This window comes from Macaca thibetana, chromosome 14 (assembly GCF_024542745.1).
Source record: "Macaca thibetana thibetana isolate TM-01 chromosome 14, ASM2454274v1, whole genome shotgun sequence".
Classification (NCBI taxonomy): domain Eukaryota; kingdom Metazoa; phylum Chordata; class Mammalia; order Primates; family Cercopithecidae; genus Macaca; species Macaca thibetana.
Window position 1 is genome coordinate 18995575 of NC_065591.1, and position 20040 is coordinate 19015614.

Consider the following 20040-nt stretch of genomic DNA (forward strand, 5'->3'; position numbering starts at 1 on the left):
ATATTAGGATTTGGAGGCCATACAGTCTCTGTTGGAACTACTCAACTTTGCTGTTGTAGTATGAAAGCAATCACAGACAATATCTAAATGAGTAAGTGTGGGCCTGGTGTGGTGGCTCACGCCTGTAATCCTAGCACTTTGGGAGGCTGAGGCAGGTGGATCACTTGAGGTCAGGAGTTCGAGACCAGCCTGGCCAACATGGCAAAACCCCACCTCTACTAAAAATACAAAAATTAACCGTCATGGTGGCAGGTGCCTGTTTTTCTAACTACTTGGGAGGCTGAGACAGGAGAGTTCCTTGAATCTGGGAGGTAGAGGTTTCAGTGAGCCGAAATCATGGCACTGCACTCCAGCCTGGGCTACAGAACAAGAATCTGTCTCAAATAAATGAATGAATCAATGAATGAGAGTGTGGGTGTGTTCCAATAAAACTTTATTTATGGAGACAAATTTGATTTTCATATAATTTTCACGAGTCATAAAAATTATTTTGATGTTTTTCAATCATTTAAAAATATGAAAACCATTCATAGCTGGTTTTGGCCTGCAGGTTATAGTTTGCCAACTCCTGCTTTTTAGGAATGTGATTTGGAAGAGTCAGGTGCTAGAGTAATAGAAGGCGTTATGACAGTGAGGGCCCCAAAGAGGTTGTTAGGGGACTCCTGCACTTGCTCTCTCTCTCTACTTTGGACTAGATACTGCAAGTATTGGCTCTTGTGGGATTCTTTGATGGTTAAGAGCAGGCATAAATGCATAAAGAATTTGTTTCTTGTGCTATCTGGCCTGAGGCAAGGTTCTCCAGCCTCACTTTCTCTCTTTCTTGGGAATCGTGTGCAAATGAGGAGGCTTGCCCTGGTTGGGAGGGCATGAGCCTCCAGATCCTCCAGGCAGTATGCTTGGCAGGCAGCCCTTCCCCCAGTGCAGGTCATGCTAGCACCTGCTAGGCTGATCTAAATTACCCCTCATCATTCCTCTCTCTGGGGCTGAATGGTGTAGTGCCTGCTGTGTGCTTTGTATACACCCTGAAACATGAAAAGATGTAATCGCTTCTGTCAGCTCAGGGTGTTGGAGCACTTGCGGACTACAGTGAAGTCTGTATGTGTGCTGAAAATACGCTGGGAGCAATTTCCCGTGTACTCATTCTTCCCCCTTCAGATCTCCTTCTCTACTGTATCTATTCAGAGTAGTGCTCTAAAGGGTGCATTGGAGGTTTTTCCAAGACAATGACACCAGGTGTATGGGGTTCTGTTTGCATAACATATTTTGCTTATTGTAATTGGTCCCAGCCTATTAGAACTGTGCAGGTAGCATCCTCTCCTCCTTCTGGATTTCTTACACATTTATTGAGTGGTTGAGGGGTGGGAGCAGGATTCAGTACATCTTATTTCTGCTCTTTCTTGGAAGCATTCCCGACAGCATGTTTGTGTGAGCAAATTTTGCTTTCATGGGTGGGCCTGTTGTTACATTAACCCAGAGATTGCAAAATAGTCCTCAAGTATGTTTGTTTGCCTCACAGTATTTCTAAAAATTTGGATTTTTTTTTTCCACATCAATTCAGATACCTGGATTCTGTTGAAAAAACTGGCTCACGTTCCCACATAACACTCAGCAGGAATTGAGTAGGACAGCAGCCCCTTTCATCAAGGCATGGACTTTCTTGATGCCTTAGTCTATGCTAGGCTGATGTCATGTTTCCTACTTAAATCCAATTTTGTGTACTTGGCCATTTGCATTAGCTCAAGCAAAAGGTGTTGATGGTTAGGTGTGGGTAAATATTTCCTAAGTGCCCTACCACTTGGCTCCACCAGGGGGAGTCACTGGTCATTGCAGTACCCGCTCCACCACCCCACCCATCCTAATTCACCCACAGGGGCTCCCCCTGCTTGCTGTAGGCTGACATGCTGACAGCCCCCTCACCTGAGAAGCTGCCTGATTTTTAAATAGCAACAATTAACAAACTCCTCCTCTGTTTCCAAAGGGGGAAAATGGAGGTTCCAAGCTTATTTGCTGGATGAGGCTCACTTTAGTGAGCAGGTCTCCGTTATGCTAGATTATGCAGTATGAGAGCAACCTTCTTTTGGATTATGTAAATGGACTATGTAAAATCTTGGAGAAGAATGCCTGCACCTTTTGCAGAGTACCTTGGACAGAGTGGTGGGTTCCAGTGAAAAGGCTGCATGACTTGGGTGTCACTTGCCAGGAAATTAAAATCAAGTTAGAGCAGGAGTAGAAAATTGTAATAATAAAGAAATCAGAGGCTGAAAGTATGACCTTGCCATAGAAAGAGAATTGCAGCTTGTTAACATTGTGCCCTTTTCCTTTGCTGCATCAGAGGGTACGTGTGAATCTTTTTGCCTCTTCTGCTTTTTTCCTCCCCTACACAAAGGTAACCCAGCTTCTACTGCCTCTGTCTCCTTGTTGTCCCCTTGGGTCATTTCACCTCATCCAGGTGGCATTTATCCTTTCTTTGTTCTGTTGGCTAATGTAACCCTTTTTATCTTCGTGTAAGTGTGTCTGTGGTAGAAAACAACATAGATTTACCCTCTTAACAATTTTAAAAGTGTACAGTACATATTATTGTTCAATAGATCTCTAGAACCTCTTCGTCTTGTGTGACTGAAACTGTATCCTTTGAATGACTCCTTTTCCCCCTCCCACAACCCCCTGGCAGCCACCACTCTAGTTTCTGTTTCTGTGAATTTGATCACTTTAGATACCTCTTATTAATGGAATCTTGCAGTATTTGTCTTTTTATGGTTGGGTTATTTCACTTAGCATAATGTCCTTAAGGATCATCTATTAATATGTCATAGTGGCTGGGTGCAGTGGCTCACACCTGTAATCCCAGCACTTTGGGAGTCCCAAGGCAGGCGGATCACTTGAGGTCAGGGGTTCGAGACCACGCTGGCCAACATGGTGAAACTCCATCTGTACTAAAAATACAAAACTTAACCGAGTGCAGTGGTGGGCACCTGCAATCCCAGCTACTTAGGAGGCTGAGGCAGGAGAATCGCTTGAACCTGGAGGTGGAGGTGGCAGCGAGCCGAGACCGCACCACTGCACTCCAACCTAGCCGACAAAGTGAGACTCCATCTCAAAAAAAAAAAAAGAAAAGAAAAGAAAAGAAAAAGTTGTATGTATATAATCATAATTTCCTTCTTTTCAAAGGCTGAATAATATTCCATTCTATGTATATACCACATTTTCTTTATCCATTCATCTACTGATGGACATTTAGGCTGCTTCCACATTTTGGCTATTTTGAAAAATGCTGCAGTGAACATGGGTGTGCAAATATCTCTTCAAGATCCTGTTTTCAGTTCTTTTAGATATATAACCAGAAGTGGAATTGCTGGACATATGGTAGTTCTATTTTTAATTATTTGAGGAACCTCCATACTGTTTTCCATAGCAGCTGAACCATTTTACAATCCTACCAACAGTGCATGAGGGTTCCAACTTCTTCATATCCTTGTCAGCACTTGTTATTTCCTGTTTTTTCTTTTTCTTTTTATAGTGGTCATCCTAACAGGTGTGAGGCGATAAATAATTGTGGTTTTGATTTGCATTTCCGTAATGGTTAGTCATATTGAGCATCTTCTCATATGCTTGTTGACCATTTGTATATCATTATTAGAGAAATGTGCATGCAAGTCTTTGGTCCATTGTTTAGTATGGTTATTTGTGGGGTTTTTTGGTTATTGAGTTGTAGGAGTTCCCCATATGTCATGGACATTAAACATTTATCTGATATATGGTTAGCAAATATTTTCTCCTATTCCATAGGTTACCTTTTTTTTTTTTTTTTTTTTTCCGGAGACAGAGTCTCACTCTGTCACCTAGGCTAGAGTACAGTGGCGTGATCTCGGCTCACTGTAACCTCCACCTCCTGGGTTCAAGCAGTTTTCCTGCTTCGGCTTCCCAAGTAGTTGGGATTACAGGTGCATGCCACCATGCCTGGCTAATTTTTGTATTTGTAGTAGAAATGGGGTCTTGCTGTGTTACCTAGGCTGGTCTCGAACTCCTGGCTTCCAGTGATCCTCCCGCCTTGACTTCCCAAAGTGCGGGGATTACAGGAGTGAGCAACTGCTCCTGGCCTCCTGCTTCTTTGATAAGGAAGGGAGCACAAATAGCCTTAATTTCTCAAATTCTAGGACCATTTTCTACCTTGAAAGGGAGCCACCCAGGGGAGAAGTGTGTTTCAGAAAGATGGAGAGCCTTGAGATAGGAATGAGCGCAAGTCTTTCTAAATGAACATTGACTCTTCTGACTAATACAGGGGCCTTATGCTTTAGAAACAGTGATCAAGTTTACACTTGCTTTATTATGATCTGTTTTCAAATGCCTTGGTAGCCAAGGTTCCTTCGAGGAGAGATGTGATTTTGTCTGTAAACTAACCTCATGGAGTTAGTTCTAATGTTGCTGTTGTGCCTAGCTTGAAAGTTTTACAAAGATAAGGAATTACTTTGTTCACATATTGGTGTATAACAAACCACACTCCAAAACTTAGTGACTTAAAACCGATTCAGTTAGCTTTCATGATTTTTTTTTTATTGGGGGAAGGGGTAGACTGGGCTCAGTTGGAAAGTTCTTCTGCTGGTCTTCCTTGGGTTTTCACTAGAGTCATCTGGAGGCCCAGTTAGAATAAACTGGGTCTCTCTTCCTTGCCATGTAGACTCAGGGGCTCTTCTCTCCACGTGGCCTCTTGAGAGTAGCCAGGCTTCTCTTTTTTTTTTTTTTTAATTTTAATTGTTTTTTATATTTCTTGCTGTATAAATGACAGTGACAGACTTCTTACATAGCAGCTTAAGGTTTCCAAAAGTGACAGTTCTAAAAGGAAGGAAACGGAAGCTGCCAGTTCTCTTAAAACGGTAGGCCCAGAATTGGCACAGCTTGATGCATTCTCTTGATTAAAGCTACTGATAGAGCAGTCTAGATTCAGTGTGGGAGGGGACCACACAAGGGTGAGAATACCAAGAGGATATTTCTTTGGAGCCATCTTTGGATGGGCCATATTTTAGTTTAGTTTAGTTTAGTTATTTTTGAGCCCGTGTTTCACTCTTGTTGCCCAGACTGGAGTGCAAACAGCACGATCTCAGGTCACCGCAACCTCTGCCTCCCAGGTTCAAGCGATTCTCCTGCCTCAGCTTCTGGAGTAGCTGGGATTACAGGCATATTCCACCATGCCCAGTTAATTTTGTATTTTTAGTAGAGATGGGGTTTCTCCATGTTGGTCAGGCTGGTCTTGAACTCCCGACCTCAGGTGATCTGCCCGCCTCGACCTCCCAAAGTGCTGAGATTGCAGGTGTGAGCTACCGCACCTGGCCTATTTATTTATTTTTTGAGACAGAGTCTTGCGCTGTCACCCAGGCTGGAGTGCAGTGGAATGATTTCTGCTTACTGCAACCTCTGCCCCCTGGTTTCAAGCAGTTCTCCTGCCTCAGCCTCACAAGTAGCTGGAATTATAGGCACCTGCCACCATGCCAGCTAATTTTTTTTTTTTTTTTTTTTTGAGACGGAGTCTTGCTCGGTTGCCCAGGTTGGAGTGCAATGGCACCATCTCAGTCACTGCAACCTCCGCCTCCCGGATTCAAATGATTCTTCTGCCTCGGCCACCAGAGTAGCTGGGACTACAGGCATGTGCCACCACTCCCGGCTAATTTTTGTATTTTTAATAGAGACAGGGTTTCACTGTGTTGGTCAGGCTGGTCTCAAACTCCTGACCTCAAGTGATCCACCCACTTCGGCCTTCCAAAGTGCTGGGATTACAGGCATGAGCCACTGTGCCCAGCCTTGACCCAGCTAAGTTTTTGTATTTTTAGTAGAGACAAGGTTTTGCCCTTTGGACCGTGGCTCAGCTGGTCTTGAACTCCTGACCTCAAGTGATCCACCCACTTTGGCCTTCCAAAGTGCTGGGATTACAGGCATGAGCCACTGTGCCCAGCCTTGACCCAGCTAAGTTTTTGTATTTTTAGTAGAGACAAGGTTTCGCCCTTTGGAATGTGGCTCAGCTGGTCTTGAACTCCTGACCTCAGGTGATCTACCAACCTTGACCTCCCAAAGTGTGGTGTGAGCCACTGTGCCTGGCCTATTTTTTTTTTTATTTTTGAAACAGGGTTTCAGTTGGTCGCCCAGGCTGGAATGCAGTGATATGATCTCAGCTCACTGCAGCCTCAACCTCCATGGCCCAAGCAATCCTCCTGCCTCAGCCTCCCAAGTAGCTGAGACTGTAGGCATGTGCCATCATGCCCAGCCAATTTTTAAATTTCTTGTAGAGATGAGGTCTCCCTATGTTGACCGAGCTGGTCTCGAACTCCTGGGCTCGAGGTATCCTATTCCCTCAGCCTCCCAAAGTGCTGGGTTACAGGCGTGAGACATCATGCCCAGCCCACATCTATATTTTACATAGTACTAATATATATAAGCAACAGAAGGCATTCAGTATTTCTGTTTGAATCACTGATTGGATGGACCAACACATAGGTTGGTAGATGGATACCTGACTGTTCTTGTTGGTTTATGTGGATGGGGTGCATGTGATTCTCAGGGCTCAGGTGCCCCTGTTTATACCTTTATAGTATTCACCCTTCTTCAACATGTCTTTCTTTCTGACAAAGTACCTTTTTAGGCATAGTGACTTGAGTGGACAGAGGGCATCATACTCCCTACAGATATTTTGGGAGCTGTAATCTAAGGAAGAAAAAAATAATGGCTGTTTATTAGACTGTGTACTGGCTACTGTACTTGACACAGGTTCTTACTTAAAAGGGATTTCCCCTCAAATGTGGAAGCAGAGGATAATGAACTTGCCCACGGTCTCACAGCTAGTAGGTGACACAAGATGGAATTTAAACTGCAATCTGTCTGATTCTAAGGCTCAAACACTAAATTGCCTCATATTTTAGTTACTCAGAGTTTTCTTGGTTAGTCTCAGACCACTAAGATATATCAGAAGGTTTTATAACAGCAGCACTATTGACATTTGGGGCTGGATAATTCCTCACCATGGGAGGCTGTCCTGTGCATGGCAGAATGTTTAGCACCATTCCTGGTCTTCACCTATCACATGCCAGTCGTGCTCTAGCACCCAGAAGCAACAACCAAAAATGTCAGCAGATATTGCCACATTTCCGGGGGGCATCCCACTCCCCTTGAAAAGCACTGGTAAATTATTTCATGATTTGTTGTCCTTTGATCTTGCTGGGTTTTAAAAATATGACATTAGGCCGGGTGCGGTGGCTCACGCCTGTAATCCCAGCACTTTGGGAGGCCAAGATGGGCAGATCACCCGAGGTCAGGAGTTTGAGACCAGCCTGGCCAGCATGGTGAAACCCTGTCTCTACTAAAAATACAAAATTAGCAGGGCATGGTGGTACATCTCTGTAATCCCAGCTACTTGGGAGGCTGAGGCAGGATAATTGCTTGAAATCAGGAGGCGTAGGTTGCAGTGAGCCTAGATCGTGCCATTGCACTCCAGCCTGGGCAACAAGAGCGAAACTCTGTCTCAAACATAAATATATAAATAAAAATATGACATCTCATAAGGAATTGTCAGTGGGTTCAAACCATCTTCTTACGATAGTTAATAGTACTGCCTGGTTCTGGTGGTCTTGCGTCATTCCTTTCTCTCATTGCTTCTCTCCTCTTCTGCCTTACCTTTTGTCTTTTGTCTCTGATTTTTCTAAATAAAGCGCAGCTGGTTAAAGTGGTGTTTGTAAGGACTTTTTACACAGGTATCGATTTAGCAGGCATTCAGAACTCTGAGATTATAGCCATTAGTGCTAGTAAAAAGAAGGCAATTTACATGTTCTAATTATAGTACGGGGCGGGGGGAATGCATAATTTTTAGCAAGCTGGGAATTGAATGGCTTCCAGACTGTACAGAGTTAATCCTCCTCAGGGTAGTATTGATTGACATGCTGGAGGACGTTAATGTGCCAATCTTTTTGGGAACGGGGGAGGAGAGTGGAAATTGCAGTTTCTCTACTAATTGTACTTTAGGTGTCATTTATGACAATTTCATGTTGTCTAGACAGAGGAAATGGTGGAGAAATTATTTCAGTAGAGTCAAATGCTGAGTCCAAAAGGAATCAGGGTGGTTGCTGAAATCAAGATCAGGGTGGAAGGGCAAGTAGTACATCCCCACAGACAAATCAGTGAAATCAGATGTCACTAAGAGAAGCAGTTCAGAATGAACCTTGGATATAAGAAAAGTGATTGTACTCTGAGCTTCATGTTAGCTCAAGGGCTAACAGTGGATTGTTTGGGGTCCCAGTTGTAGTCTCTGCCCTCATATTTCTGCAAATTTTAGAAACCTCATTCCATGGACAGATATGAGCTGGGAAATTGGCCTCTTTGCCTCTGGTTAATAAATAGCCCAGCACACTGTGCTTTGCTTTTCCCTCGTTCTCTTGAGGCTTCACGTACTAACTCGCTTTGCCTTTCTGATATTGGTCCTAAGATTTTACTTCCTATTATATAGTGTTTGCAGTATACCAGGGTCAAGGGCCTGTCACTTCTTAATGAATGGCCTTGGTCAAGGGTTTTTAAAGTTTCAGATCAGAAATGTGGATGTGAAAAAATGTTTTTTAAGACCTTCACAGGCTTGCTAGTATCACAGCAATAAATGATTCTACCAGTATATTCTTTGTAGACTTAGTTGGCCTGGAGGTTGGTGTTTAAGGATTTGTCTGTGCTTCTGAATAAAATTAGCTAAGAATTCAACATTATGGAATTCTATAAATTCCAGGGGGAAATCAGTGAATTAGGATGCACTGCCTCTTAAAGTCTAAACCTATATATCCCACCTGTTGTATGTGGGGGGCATGTGTGCATGTGGCATCAAAACTAGCTGTGGACTTTTTTTTTTTTTTAACAGATTTGGTCTTACTCATCCTCTGGTGAAAAGCCTCTGATGCTAAATTCCGGGTTAAAAAAAAAAAGTCTGTGGTCTGTGAGCAGACCTCCCAAATCTCCCAGAGAAATGGATTTGGATACTAAGTAAAGATGTCCATGTAGATTGACTTGAGCCTTTGAGTTTACTCGCTAACAAAAGTGAGTTTTTATTATACATTCAAGTCTTATAACTATAGTGTAATGTGTTGAGGGTATATACGAGCTAAGCATAGTGCCAACCAGTCATCTTACAAATGTATTAAAAATAACTACCCACCAGACAGTTAGCAGAGGTCATATGTTCCCAGGGGGAACTGGCTGACTTTTTAGACAAGACTTTTGTAATGCTAGATACATGATTGCACATTATGTATACATTCTGTTTCCAGCCTCTTCCCTTTTGCTATCTGTGACTATGTTGTGCTCTCATGTTTTGCCATCTATTGCTCACTGCCCAGAGGCACTTAATGTTTTATAAAACATTAATGTTTTATAAAGATGTTTTTAAGCATTTCTGGTGAAAAGCATTGTTTTGCACTCTGTGAATTGTTTATATTTGATAATGCTAAAATAAGACTGATCTACACTATAGGCACTGTGGTGTGTTTCTGTAGTATGTCTATTTTTTTCCTGAGGTTACTAGCGTTTTAGCAGTGCCACCTTGCCTTGACCCACCCCACATTAGGGGCAGGAATTGCCTGCCAGTCTCTGCTGGCAACTGCATCACATGCTTTAAGTGCACCCCTCAAACTAGGGGGCCCTGCAGCGATCAGATGAATGCCTATCGTTGGATAACTTAAACGATAATTACTAGTGTGTGAAATGGGGAGGCTTGGATGCCTCTGCATTAGAGCAGAGATGTCAATTTGGAAATCATAATAGAGGTGTCGTTTCAGAACACACAATTATTTTTTACAAAGAATAAGGGCTTGTCATCTCCCAACCCAGGCATGCGCCAAGGCAGAGATCGGGGAGTTGCAGAGCAAGATTCAGAAATGAAGAAAGCCACAGTGCATTCAAGTTTATTTGGCCTCCTGCCCCTTCATCCCCTGGCAAACATTGCCCTCTTTCCCTTGTGGGGGTCTCTTTTGGCAATTTACAGTCCAGGAACATCAGTGGTAGTTTCCCAGGCAAGTATCCAGCCTCTGGCTTTTTGATTTAATAAGCCTCCCAGGGACCAGACTGCACTGCATTTATCAGGACAACTATGTCAGCACTTTAACCTGAGCAGCATAAGTGACCAGAGGGGATGAAGGTGATGTAAGCAGTTTCTGAAAACCTTGTTCCTTCAGGAGTTTTAGTGTGAGTTTTTGGGCATCTAGCAACCTTGTCTGAGAGTCTTGTGGCCAGTGAGGGGCAATCAGATATGTCTTCTTGCTTGTTCTTCCAAGTCTGGTCAGGCCTGCTGATTCATCACTTAGATATTTGTTGGTTTCCTATTACGTGTTAATTAGGATGTGAGTTTTGATGGGGATGACTTGGATCCAGTACCTGTTTTCATGTAGCTTCTAGTCCAGAAGCTAAGACAAGACATAAGTTACTGGGTGACTTGAGAAGGCCTCTTAAGAGAGGTACAAAATGCTATGAGGCACTGGGGAAGAGAGGGTGAACTTCTGGCTGGAGGAGTCAAGTATTTGAGCTTTGAAGGCTTTTTACAGGCAGTAATAAGGAAGAGGAACTTTCCAGAAAGAAGAAATTGCCAAGATAAATAACGTAGGTGGGATAGTGAGGGTGTGTTTAGTTTAGCTAGAACAATGGATCCCCAAAGTCAAAACTATTTTTATAATAATGCTGAGACATTCTTTGTGTTTTTCACTCTCATTCTTTCACAAGTATAGTGTTTTCTAGAGGCTCCGTGACATGTAATGAGGCTATCATCCTGATGGCTAATTGAATGTGTGCTTGTGTATTAAAATTTTTTCAGTTTTAATTTCAAAATTGAAATTAAATATTGATAGTGGAAACCCATACAAATGAAATCTCTTTAGGAGCCTCATAATTTTTTTTTTTTTTTTTTTTTTTTTTTTTTTTTTTTTTTTTTTTGAGACAGTTTCGCTCTTGTTGCCCAGGCTGGAGTGCAATGGCGCCATCTTGGGTCACTGCAACCTCTGCTTACTGGGTTCAAGCGATTCTCCTGCCTCAGCCACCTGAGTAGCTGGGATTACAGGCATGTGCCACCATGCCTGGCTAATTTTGTATTTTTTAGTGGAGACGAGGTTTCTCCATGTTGGTCAGGCTGGTCTCGAACTCCCAACCTCAGGTGATCCGCCCATCTTGGCCTCCCGAAGTGCTGGGATTACAGGCGTGAGCCACCGGGATCCTCATAATTTTTAAGAGTGTTAAAGGAGTCCTGGGACCAAAAAGTTTGTAAACCACTGGACTAGAGCATATAGTATATCCAAAAGGAATGAGACATTTGGCTGCAAAGCTTGAATACCGAATGCCCTGCTGAGGAATCTGGATTTTATTTCCTAGGCAGAAGGAAGCTGTTAATTTGGATTTGGCTCTCCTAGATGGAAATAACAGTTGCCATCCAGACATTAAAGCCAGGCTGTAAAGTTACTCATTAGGCATGGGGCACCAGTGGCATCTTACCTTCTGGGAGCCAGCATTCCCTAACAGTAGAGGCCAGAGAGTTCTAGCAATTGATTGTTTCCAGTGGTTGGAGAAAGTCCGGACATGTTTGTTTGCTTTAGGATATTGATTTTTCTCTGTGATCTGACAACCAGTTAAAAGAGTATCTTCAGGGTATAATTTTTTAGTAAGGAGGAGTTGTCCACAGCCTGTTTATTCCATATGGACTAGTACCCAGACTTTCTGCACCTCAACCCTGATATCCATTGAATTTGAAGTGAAGGGGCCAGGCTCAGTGGCGCATGCCTGTAATCCCAGCACATTGGGAGGCCGACATGGGTGGATCACTTGAGGCCAGGAGTTCAAGACCAGCCTGGCCAACATAGTAAAATCCTGTCTCTACTAAAAATACAAAAATTAGCCAGGCGTGGTGGCTCACGCCTGTAGTCCCAGCTACTTGGGCGGCTGAGGCAAGAGAATTGCTTAAGCATGGGAAGCAGAAGTTGCAGTTAGCCAAGATCGCGCCACCGCACTCCAGCCTGGGTGACAGAGACTCTGTCTCAAAAACTGAAATAAAATAAAATAATGAAGTGAAGGTTCTTTTCTTTCAGTTGATCTGCTCCGACCACTTTTTTTCTTTTCCAGAGCTTTCTTTGACTATTTTAAAAATTGTATTCCTAGTGATCAAGAATACAGCTGATACAGGGAACCTCTTTGCAAATAATTCAGAATATTAATTAGGGAAAGAAAAAATAGTTGCATTCTTTTTTAAATGTGAGGGATTTCACAGCTTGAATTATGTGCCTGTTATGATTTTAGCAGGGCTTAATATGCATTTTTGATGGCTTTTTCCATCCATTACTTGCGCCCGGCCGTAATTCTTTTGAAAACAAATGGCTATCTCTTTCTTTCCAGTATTTTACTTTAACATTTTTGTATGTTGTATGTTTTTGTTTTCTCATTTTGAAATAATTCCAAACTTGCAGAAAAGCTGCAAAAATAGTACAGAGGATTCCCATATACCCTTCACCCACATTCCCTAAATGTTAACATTTTGCCACATTTGCTTTATTATCCTCTTTTGTTCTCTCTGTATGTGTATGTACGTATATATATACACATATAAATGAGTATACTTTTCTATGCTTATAGTTTTTTTTTATATTTAAGCTTATCCTATTCTTTAAGTATTTAGTATTGTTAAAGTCATATATAGTTTGATAGAGCAGTGGCCTTCAGATTAAAAAAAAAAAAAAACACCTTATTAATAAAATGCTTTCTGGCTGGGCATGGTGGCTCATGCCTGTAATCCTAGCACTTAGGGAGGCTGAGGCAGGCAGATCACCTGAGGTTAGGAGATTGAGACCAGCCCTGGCCAACATGGTGAAACCCTGTCTTTACTAAAAGTACAAAAATCAGCTGGGCGTGGTGGTGGACCCCTGTAATCCTAGCTACTCGGGAGGCTGAGGCAAGAGGATCGCTTCAACCCAGGAGGCAGAGTTTGCAGTGAACCGAAATCCCGCCATTGCACTCCAGCCTGGGTAAAAGAGGGAAACTGTCCAAAAAAAAAAAAAAAAAAAAAGCTTTTGAGTAATCCATGTGTGTTACAATTATATATTATATAGCAGAAGTTGTAGTATTTCCCCCTTGTTGTCCAATGGATCAAATAGCACAACCCCTGGTATACCTCACTTGGACATCAGTGATGTACAAAATGAACCAGGCAAGTAGAGAAAACAAGGAAGTATTCGTTTGGGGGTGGGGGGCGGTTTTGTATTTTTTTGTTCTTCAGCTTCAGTGATAGCAACTTCAATCCTGAACAAGCTTGGCTGAGCCCTTCCTAGGCCCTCCCTGATTTCTTGTGATAGACTAAGTCAAGTCAAATTTGTGGTGGTCACAGCCGAATGTGCAGAACTACCATCGCACTCAGTTTTCTCCTACCATTTACTATTGACGGCTCTCGATAACAGGCTAACACTGGAAAGAAAGATCTTTCTTTGAGGTTCCTAGGAATGGTGGTAAACATTCCTAGGATGTTTACTCATCTAGTAACTCTAGTTCTTTATTCCACACCAATTGGAGAAGCCTGTTTTTACTCCAGATAGTACTTGTATGGTAACCATGAAGAACTTATGTTTCATCAATGTATGTGTGTATTCATGGTGATTGGCTTTCCTGCTTTTGTGTATTAGCAGTAAAGTGACATATATATGTGGCTTGCCAGTTCCACTGTATTGTCTGGGCAGCAAATGTTGCCAACACATTCTGTAGTAAGTAGGCACAGGGGATGCATGTTCCAAAAGAACCTCATCAGTGGCCGGGCGCGGTGGCTCAAGCCTGTAATCCCAGCACTTTGGGAGGCCGAGACGGGCGGATCATGAGGTCAGGAGATCGAGACCATCCTGGCTAACACGGTGAAACCCCGTCTCTACTAAAAATACAAGAAAATTAGCCGGGCGAGGTGGCGGGCGCCTGTAGTCCCAGCTACTCGGGAGGCTGAGGCAGGAGAATGGCGTGAACCCGGGGGAGCGGAGCTTGCAGTGAGCCGAGATCGCGCCACTGCACTCCAGCCTGGGGCACAGAGCAAGACTCCGCGTCAAAAAAAAAAAAAAAGAACCTCATCAGAGACTCTCCAGAGACAAAGCTTCGCATTTTGGTTCTATTCCAACTTAAAGAAGTCTTCCTAATTAAGGTAGGAAATTAAGGTGGGTAATAGACTTTTGGGATTGTAAAATGGAGTCATTGAGGCCGGCACGCTAGCTCACACCTGTAATCCCAGCATTTTGGGAGGCCAAGACAGGCGGATCACAAAGTCAGGAGTTCGAGACCAGCCTGACCAACATGGTGAAACCCCATCTCTACTAAAAATACAAAAATTAGCCGGGTGTGGTGGCACATGCCTGTTGTAATCCCAGCTACTCAAGAAACTGAGGCAGGATAATCACTTGAACCTGGGAGGCTGAGATTGCAGTGAGCCAAGATTGCACCACTGCACTCCAACCTGGGTGACAGAGTGAGACCCCGTCTCAAAAAATAAAAAATAAAAATGGAGTCACTAAAACTGAAGTTATCTAATGCAAACCCTTCAGATCAGGAATCTCCTTTACAGCATTCCTAATAAATCATCTCATCTCACTCAGTACTGTCATTGCTTTAGCAGAGTGGGGGTAATATTTGCCTTTGTTACCGTAATCAGTTTCCAGGCAGAAGTACTTAAGAAGGATATATTTTTGTTTGTTTGTTTGTTTGTTTTGAGATGGAGTCTCACTCTATTGCCCAGGCTGGAGTGCAGTGGTGCAATCTCAGCTCACTGCAACCTCTGCCTCCCAGGTTCATGCGATTCTCGTGCCTCAGCCTCCCAAGTAGCTGGGATTACAGGCACGCACGACCACGCCTGGCTAATTTTTTGTATTTTAGTAGAGATGGAGTCTCATCATGTTGCCCAGGCTGGTCTTGAACTCTTGAGCTCAGGCAGTTCACCCATCTGGCCTCCCAAAGTGCTGGGATTACAGGCATGAGCCACCGCGCCCAGCCAAGAAGAGTGTATTTTCATCACTATGGAAGATGCTGGTTGCCAAAGGGCCTCAGCTTACTGTACGACCACTTGGAGGATAACACGAAAGGACTCGGTGACATTCAGGACTAACTCCAGAGCACTTTAAGGGTGGAACAAGCTTCTTAGGTATTCTATGATAGTCAGCTGCTCCCAGACTTTGCTTCCATTCTTCAACTCACACCCGGTTCCTGAAGAACTGGTTTGTTAATGATAAATAAGTACTATATAAGATGGCATACATGACCTGAATACTTTTCTCAAACTTTTGCTTTTCATTTTTCTCCAGACTATGTATCTCTCACTACCCCTACCTATCCCACACATTCTGTATTTCAAAGACTTAAAACATGCCATTATTTTGTGTTCCTATGAAATCATGAAAAAAAAATCCTGCCAGTGGACAGGCACAGTTACTTATGGCTGTAATCTCAGGACTCTGGGAGGCTGAGGCAGGAAGATTCACTTGGGGCTAGGAGTTTGAGACCAGCCTGGGCAACATAGCCAGACTCTGTCTCTAAAAAAAAAAAAAAAAAAAAAAAAAATTCCTGCCAATTAAACTGTGTCACACAATTGTAAAAAACATCCCAACCTCAGACACATTAAAAGGTGAAAAGTGTGTCTTGGAATTGATGAAACAGCATTTCTGCCACTGGAACCATAGTGATGTTACTGTAGATTCAATCTTTCAACCAGAGAGATGTATTTTATTGCTTTCCTCTCTTCCTCATTGGTTACATTGTGTTCTCTCTGTTCAGTGGCAGGATTGTTACAAGTGTCTTAAGTGTGGGGATATAGGCCTTGTCTAGAGAGAAAACATTACTTGACCGTTGGTTGTCCTGGACAGGAAAGGTTGCAAGCCAGGTTGTTAGGGCCTTTGCTATGTCTCTTACCCAGGCAGTTAGGGAAATACTGCAGTGGGCCAGTTGCTGGAATAAAGTGACTGCACATGACTATACCTAAAGCCAGCTGGTTTTAATAACAGTGAATTGAATTAAATCCATTGGAAAAGATTGGTAGCTGCTGTCCTTATCCTGCAGATCTGCTTTAAAGAAGAGTCTGGCAGGGAGCCGGGGACCTGTTCCTAGGAATGGCAGGCAAGATGCTGCTGGAGAGGAAGAATATGCGTTCTCTCTGAGACCATTTCCTTTGAAACATGTTCTGGGGCAGGAGCTTGATTGGCTGCCAAGGCACATATGAGTTGGGAAGCACCATGTCAGACATGGCAAACCAGGGAGCCCCTGGGCCATGTTTATCATTTGTGTTCTAACTGGCCCTTGTAAAAAAAAAATTAAAAATTTTTTTAAAAGTTGTAGCTAAAATTTAACAATCAGGAGATTTTACGCAAAAGTCCACATTTCTGGCTTTCCTTAAAATATAGGAAAAGCCAGCAATACTGAGCCTATATTCTAGCTTGGTAACAATTGGCTGGAGGTGAGCGATGGGCCATAGACCTTCCTATTTGTCAGTCTCCATTGATCATAGTGAATACATATGCACTTGCTTCCTGCCTGGACCCTGGAAGGTCCTGCAGTACAAAATAGAGGTTTGAGGCATTTTGGAGTTAAGACAGGCCTTCCCTGGAGTCCTGTCACTATCTCTTAATAGTTACGTGCCACAGAGTGAAATACTTTAACTTCTGGGCCCAGTGTTCTCATGTATGTAGTCATACCTATCTTTCTAGGTTGTGGTGAGGTTTAAACAAAGAAATACATATGAAGTGCTCAGTATATTACCTATTACCTGGCATCAAAAAAAGTGTTCAATAAAATGTATGTATCACATATGATCAGTTGAATTTGTGATTGGGCTAGATTATATAAGTAAAAGTTGTCAGTTGAGAGCCTGTGAGGTACTCTTATATATATTTATATTTTTAATAGATATATTACAGTTATATATCTGAGGAGTACTCATTCTCACAAAAGAGCGTGGGCAGAGCAGAATGGATAGACAGTAAGTGGATGTGGATGATGATGGCATGGAGGAACCGAACACCAAGATAAATGTTAGCACTATGTGATAATTTCTGTGTGTGCCTAATTTTTCCCTCCTGTGTTGATCCGAACCTTCTATTTGTCTACTGGAAATACTGCAAATAGAAAGAAGATCATGTCTCTGAAGCACTTGTTCATTTCTCATTGAAGAGCAGTATTCAGCAGAATGCAGTGGTCATGTCCAGTGTGGGAGCTCTGCAGCTCTTCATTTATTTATGTCTCTACCTACTTAGCTTGTAGAAGGGTGTGATCTCAGATAACAGGCATTAGCTGGCTGCAAAAGGGGGAAGTTGTGTATCTCTCCCCCATTTTTCCTTATGAATGACCTCTGAGTTGGTAATTGACAGGGATTATTGCCATTTTTTTAATCTCTGCTAGGAGGCTGCTGGAATCTTCCCTCATTTCATTATCCCGTTATGATGGAGCAGGATCCAGAGAGCACCCAATTTACCCAGACCCAGCGAGGTAAGGCCAAAGTGAGAAATGGCACTAGGTGGGGGGGAGGGGCGGCCCTTGGGGTTGCCACGCTGTTGGAAGCTCCATTCTGTGCCTCTCTGGTCCTGGTGCTCTTTTATTCTTCAGTCATACTTTTGAGACAGGTGGTTCAGGTGATGGGGAAGTATTGCAGGTAAGTGAACGGTACCTCTGGTGAAAGAGGGTTATGACCAAGCTCTTGTCCTTTGGTACTCATTTCTGCAAGTGTGGTACTAGAGGAGGAACCTGGAGAGGCCACAGGTAGTTGTAGGATATTCTTTTTCTGTTGGCCAGAGAGGCTGGTGTCGTTCAGATGGACAGCCAACAGGGGAACAACATTTTTTTAATTTATAGGGAAATTATGTATAGATTAAGCAAAAAACTCAATTTGCTGTCATTTGAGAGGGAATTTAGCATATCAAAAGGCAGAAGTCAAGCTCCTTCAGGTATTGACATTTTTAGAGACTGCCCAAAGGAAGAGATGACTGAAGAAGGAGTAAATGGATAAAACAAGTTGGCATTTTATTAAAGTGCTTGGCTTACACTTATTAGAAGACATTTGAGGCTGGGCATGGTGGCTCACACCTGTAATCCCATCACTTTGGGAGACCGAGGTGGGCAGATCACTTGAGGTCAGGAGTTCGAGACCAGCTTGGCCAACATGACGAAACCCGTCTCTACTAAAAATATAAAAAATTACCTGGGCGTGTTGGCAGATGCCTGTAATCCCAGCTACTTGGGAGGCTGAGGCAGGAGAATCACTTGAACTAAGGAGGCGGAGGTTGCAGTGAGCCAATATCGCACCACTGCACTCCAGCCTGGGCGCAGAGTGAGACTCTGTCTCAAAAAAAAAGATATTTGAAAAGTTCTGAAGAGAGAAAAAACAAAAGTTATTTCAGTGAGTTCAAGGCCTGCCCTTCACTGATGGTGATAACTGAGGACCAAGGGTGAGATATTGATGGATAACATTCATCTGCAGAGTGCAGCCCCTTGAGGTTGTCACAGCCAGATTTATGGGTTCTGTTCGTGATCTAAAAAGGCACATTATTTAAGCAATACTAGAGCACATTATGAGGCTTTGCCAAAAGAAAAGGGTAATTTATAGTTGTGGGGTTGACAGGTTAGCAGTGTAGGTTAGGTAAAGCAAAATGAGCTTTGCTCTAGATTAAGACTTTTAGGTCTGCCTGGAAAAACCTTCAGACCAAGTTGATTCCAGGAATATTAAGTCTTTATTGTTGCCACAGTTATGTCATGACACTGAGCATTCTTTCTGAGATACTGGTGCAAAGATTCTTCATTATCCTTTTATTCCTTTTCCACACCCTAGAAATGACAAACCTAAGAATCAGGGAACATAAGGATTGATGACTTTAAAACAGGCAGGCACCTTAGATGATGAGTGAAGCAAGGAAGTTTATGTGAGTCTTTAATGATGTTTGAGGGTTATACACCCTAAATATAAGGGAAAGGAATTTTTCATATGAATCAATTACTTTGAAGCACTGAGATAGAGAAGTTCTTGCAATAAAGACAGCAATAGGCATCTCATCCCCAGAACTTTTAACCTGAAGTGTTCTACAAGGATACTTAAAGACCATGATTTATCCTCCTTTTATATAATAATCTGTTATTTATCCTACTGTGATCTTTATCACAGAAAGTGTCATACTTTGTGGTGTTGGTATTTTTACATTTTTCCTTTGAATACAAAATAGGTTTTTTTTTGGAAAGGGAAGTATTTTTCCTTGAAGAAAACTTAAAGATTTATTTAAACATTTAAAATGTTCACTTGGAAGACTAGGGTTGTTTGATGATTTTCCAGCTCTTTGTTAGGAGGATGATTGTTACTACCTCATTACTGGTTGTTTAGTTTCTTTTTCCTCTTAGGCTTCACCGTATACACTATATATAGGTCAGAGCCTTAGTGAGACACCTCCTCAGCATTCAGATCCTTAGCTTCCCTCTGCATATCTAAAAGGACAAGGCTAGGATATACTTGTATTTAATAATTGTGGCAGGAATGCGTTTTAAACCATTAATCTATAGTTTCATAGCTTGGAAATTCCTATGTCCCTACATTAAAAGGCAGTCTTTTTATTATAATCAGCATCAACATTATGTCTACCTCTATCACCAATAATATTATGTTTTTTCCATTACTTAGGGTAGGCTATAAAGTAAGTGTACTTACCACTTTGCAGAATCGGCTCCAAATAAAAGGGTCTTCTTTCTCCTCTTGAAATTTTTCTCCTTTTATATTCTTTTCTAGTCTGATTGACTTGAGAATTTAACCAATGATGCTTGATTTCTGCTAGAAGAGTTCTGTATGTTGGGCAGATGTAAGAACAGTGCACAAACATTGACTTCTGTTGGTTGAAAATTTAGGATTCTGTGGTTCATCCTTGCAAAATGCATGGGAACAGGGGCCCAAACAGATAACGAAAGTTCCTCTAGTTGAAGCTTTTAGGAACTAGCTCTTGTACTCTGATTCTCTTGGCCAAGGCATCTGTGCCTCCCATGCCTACTTGCTATACAAAGATATTATAA

The 20040-nt window shown here is 42.5% G+C and overlaps 1 protein-coding gene across 9 annotated transcripts in view; it reads left to right on the plus strand.

The window, feature by feature from the left end:
* AMBRA1 (autophagy and beclin 1 regulator 1) overlaps nucleotides 1–20040 on the plus strand; it is a 218057-nt gene that overhangs the window by 79553 nt on the left and 118464 nt on the right. For 5 of the 9 annotated variants that reach the window (XM_050757527.1, XM_050757529.1, XM_050757526.1 and 2 more), the window contains one exon: nucleotides 17398–17484. The exons of the other annotated variants lie outside the window; for them this stretch is intronic. In XM_050757527.1, the coding sequence (XP_050613484.1) occupies nucleotides 17398–17484 (87 nt within the window). The remainder of the gene's footprint in view (nucleotides 1–17397; nucleotides 17485–20040) is intronic. 9 annotated transcript variants of the gene reach the window in all.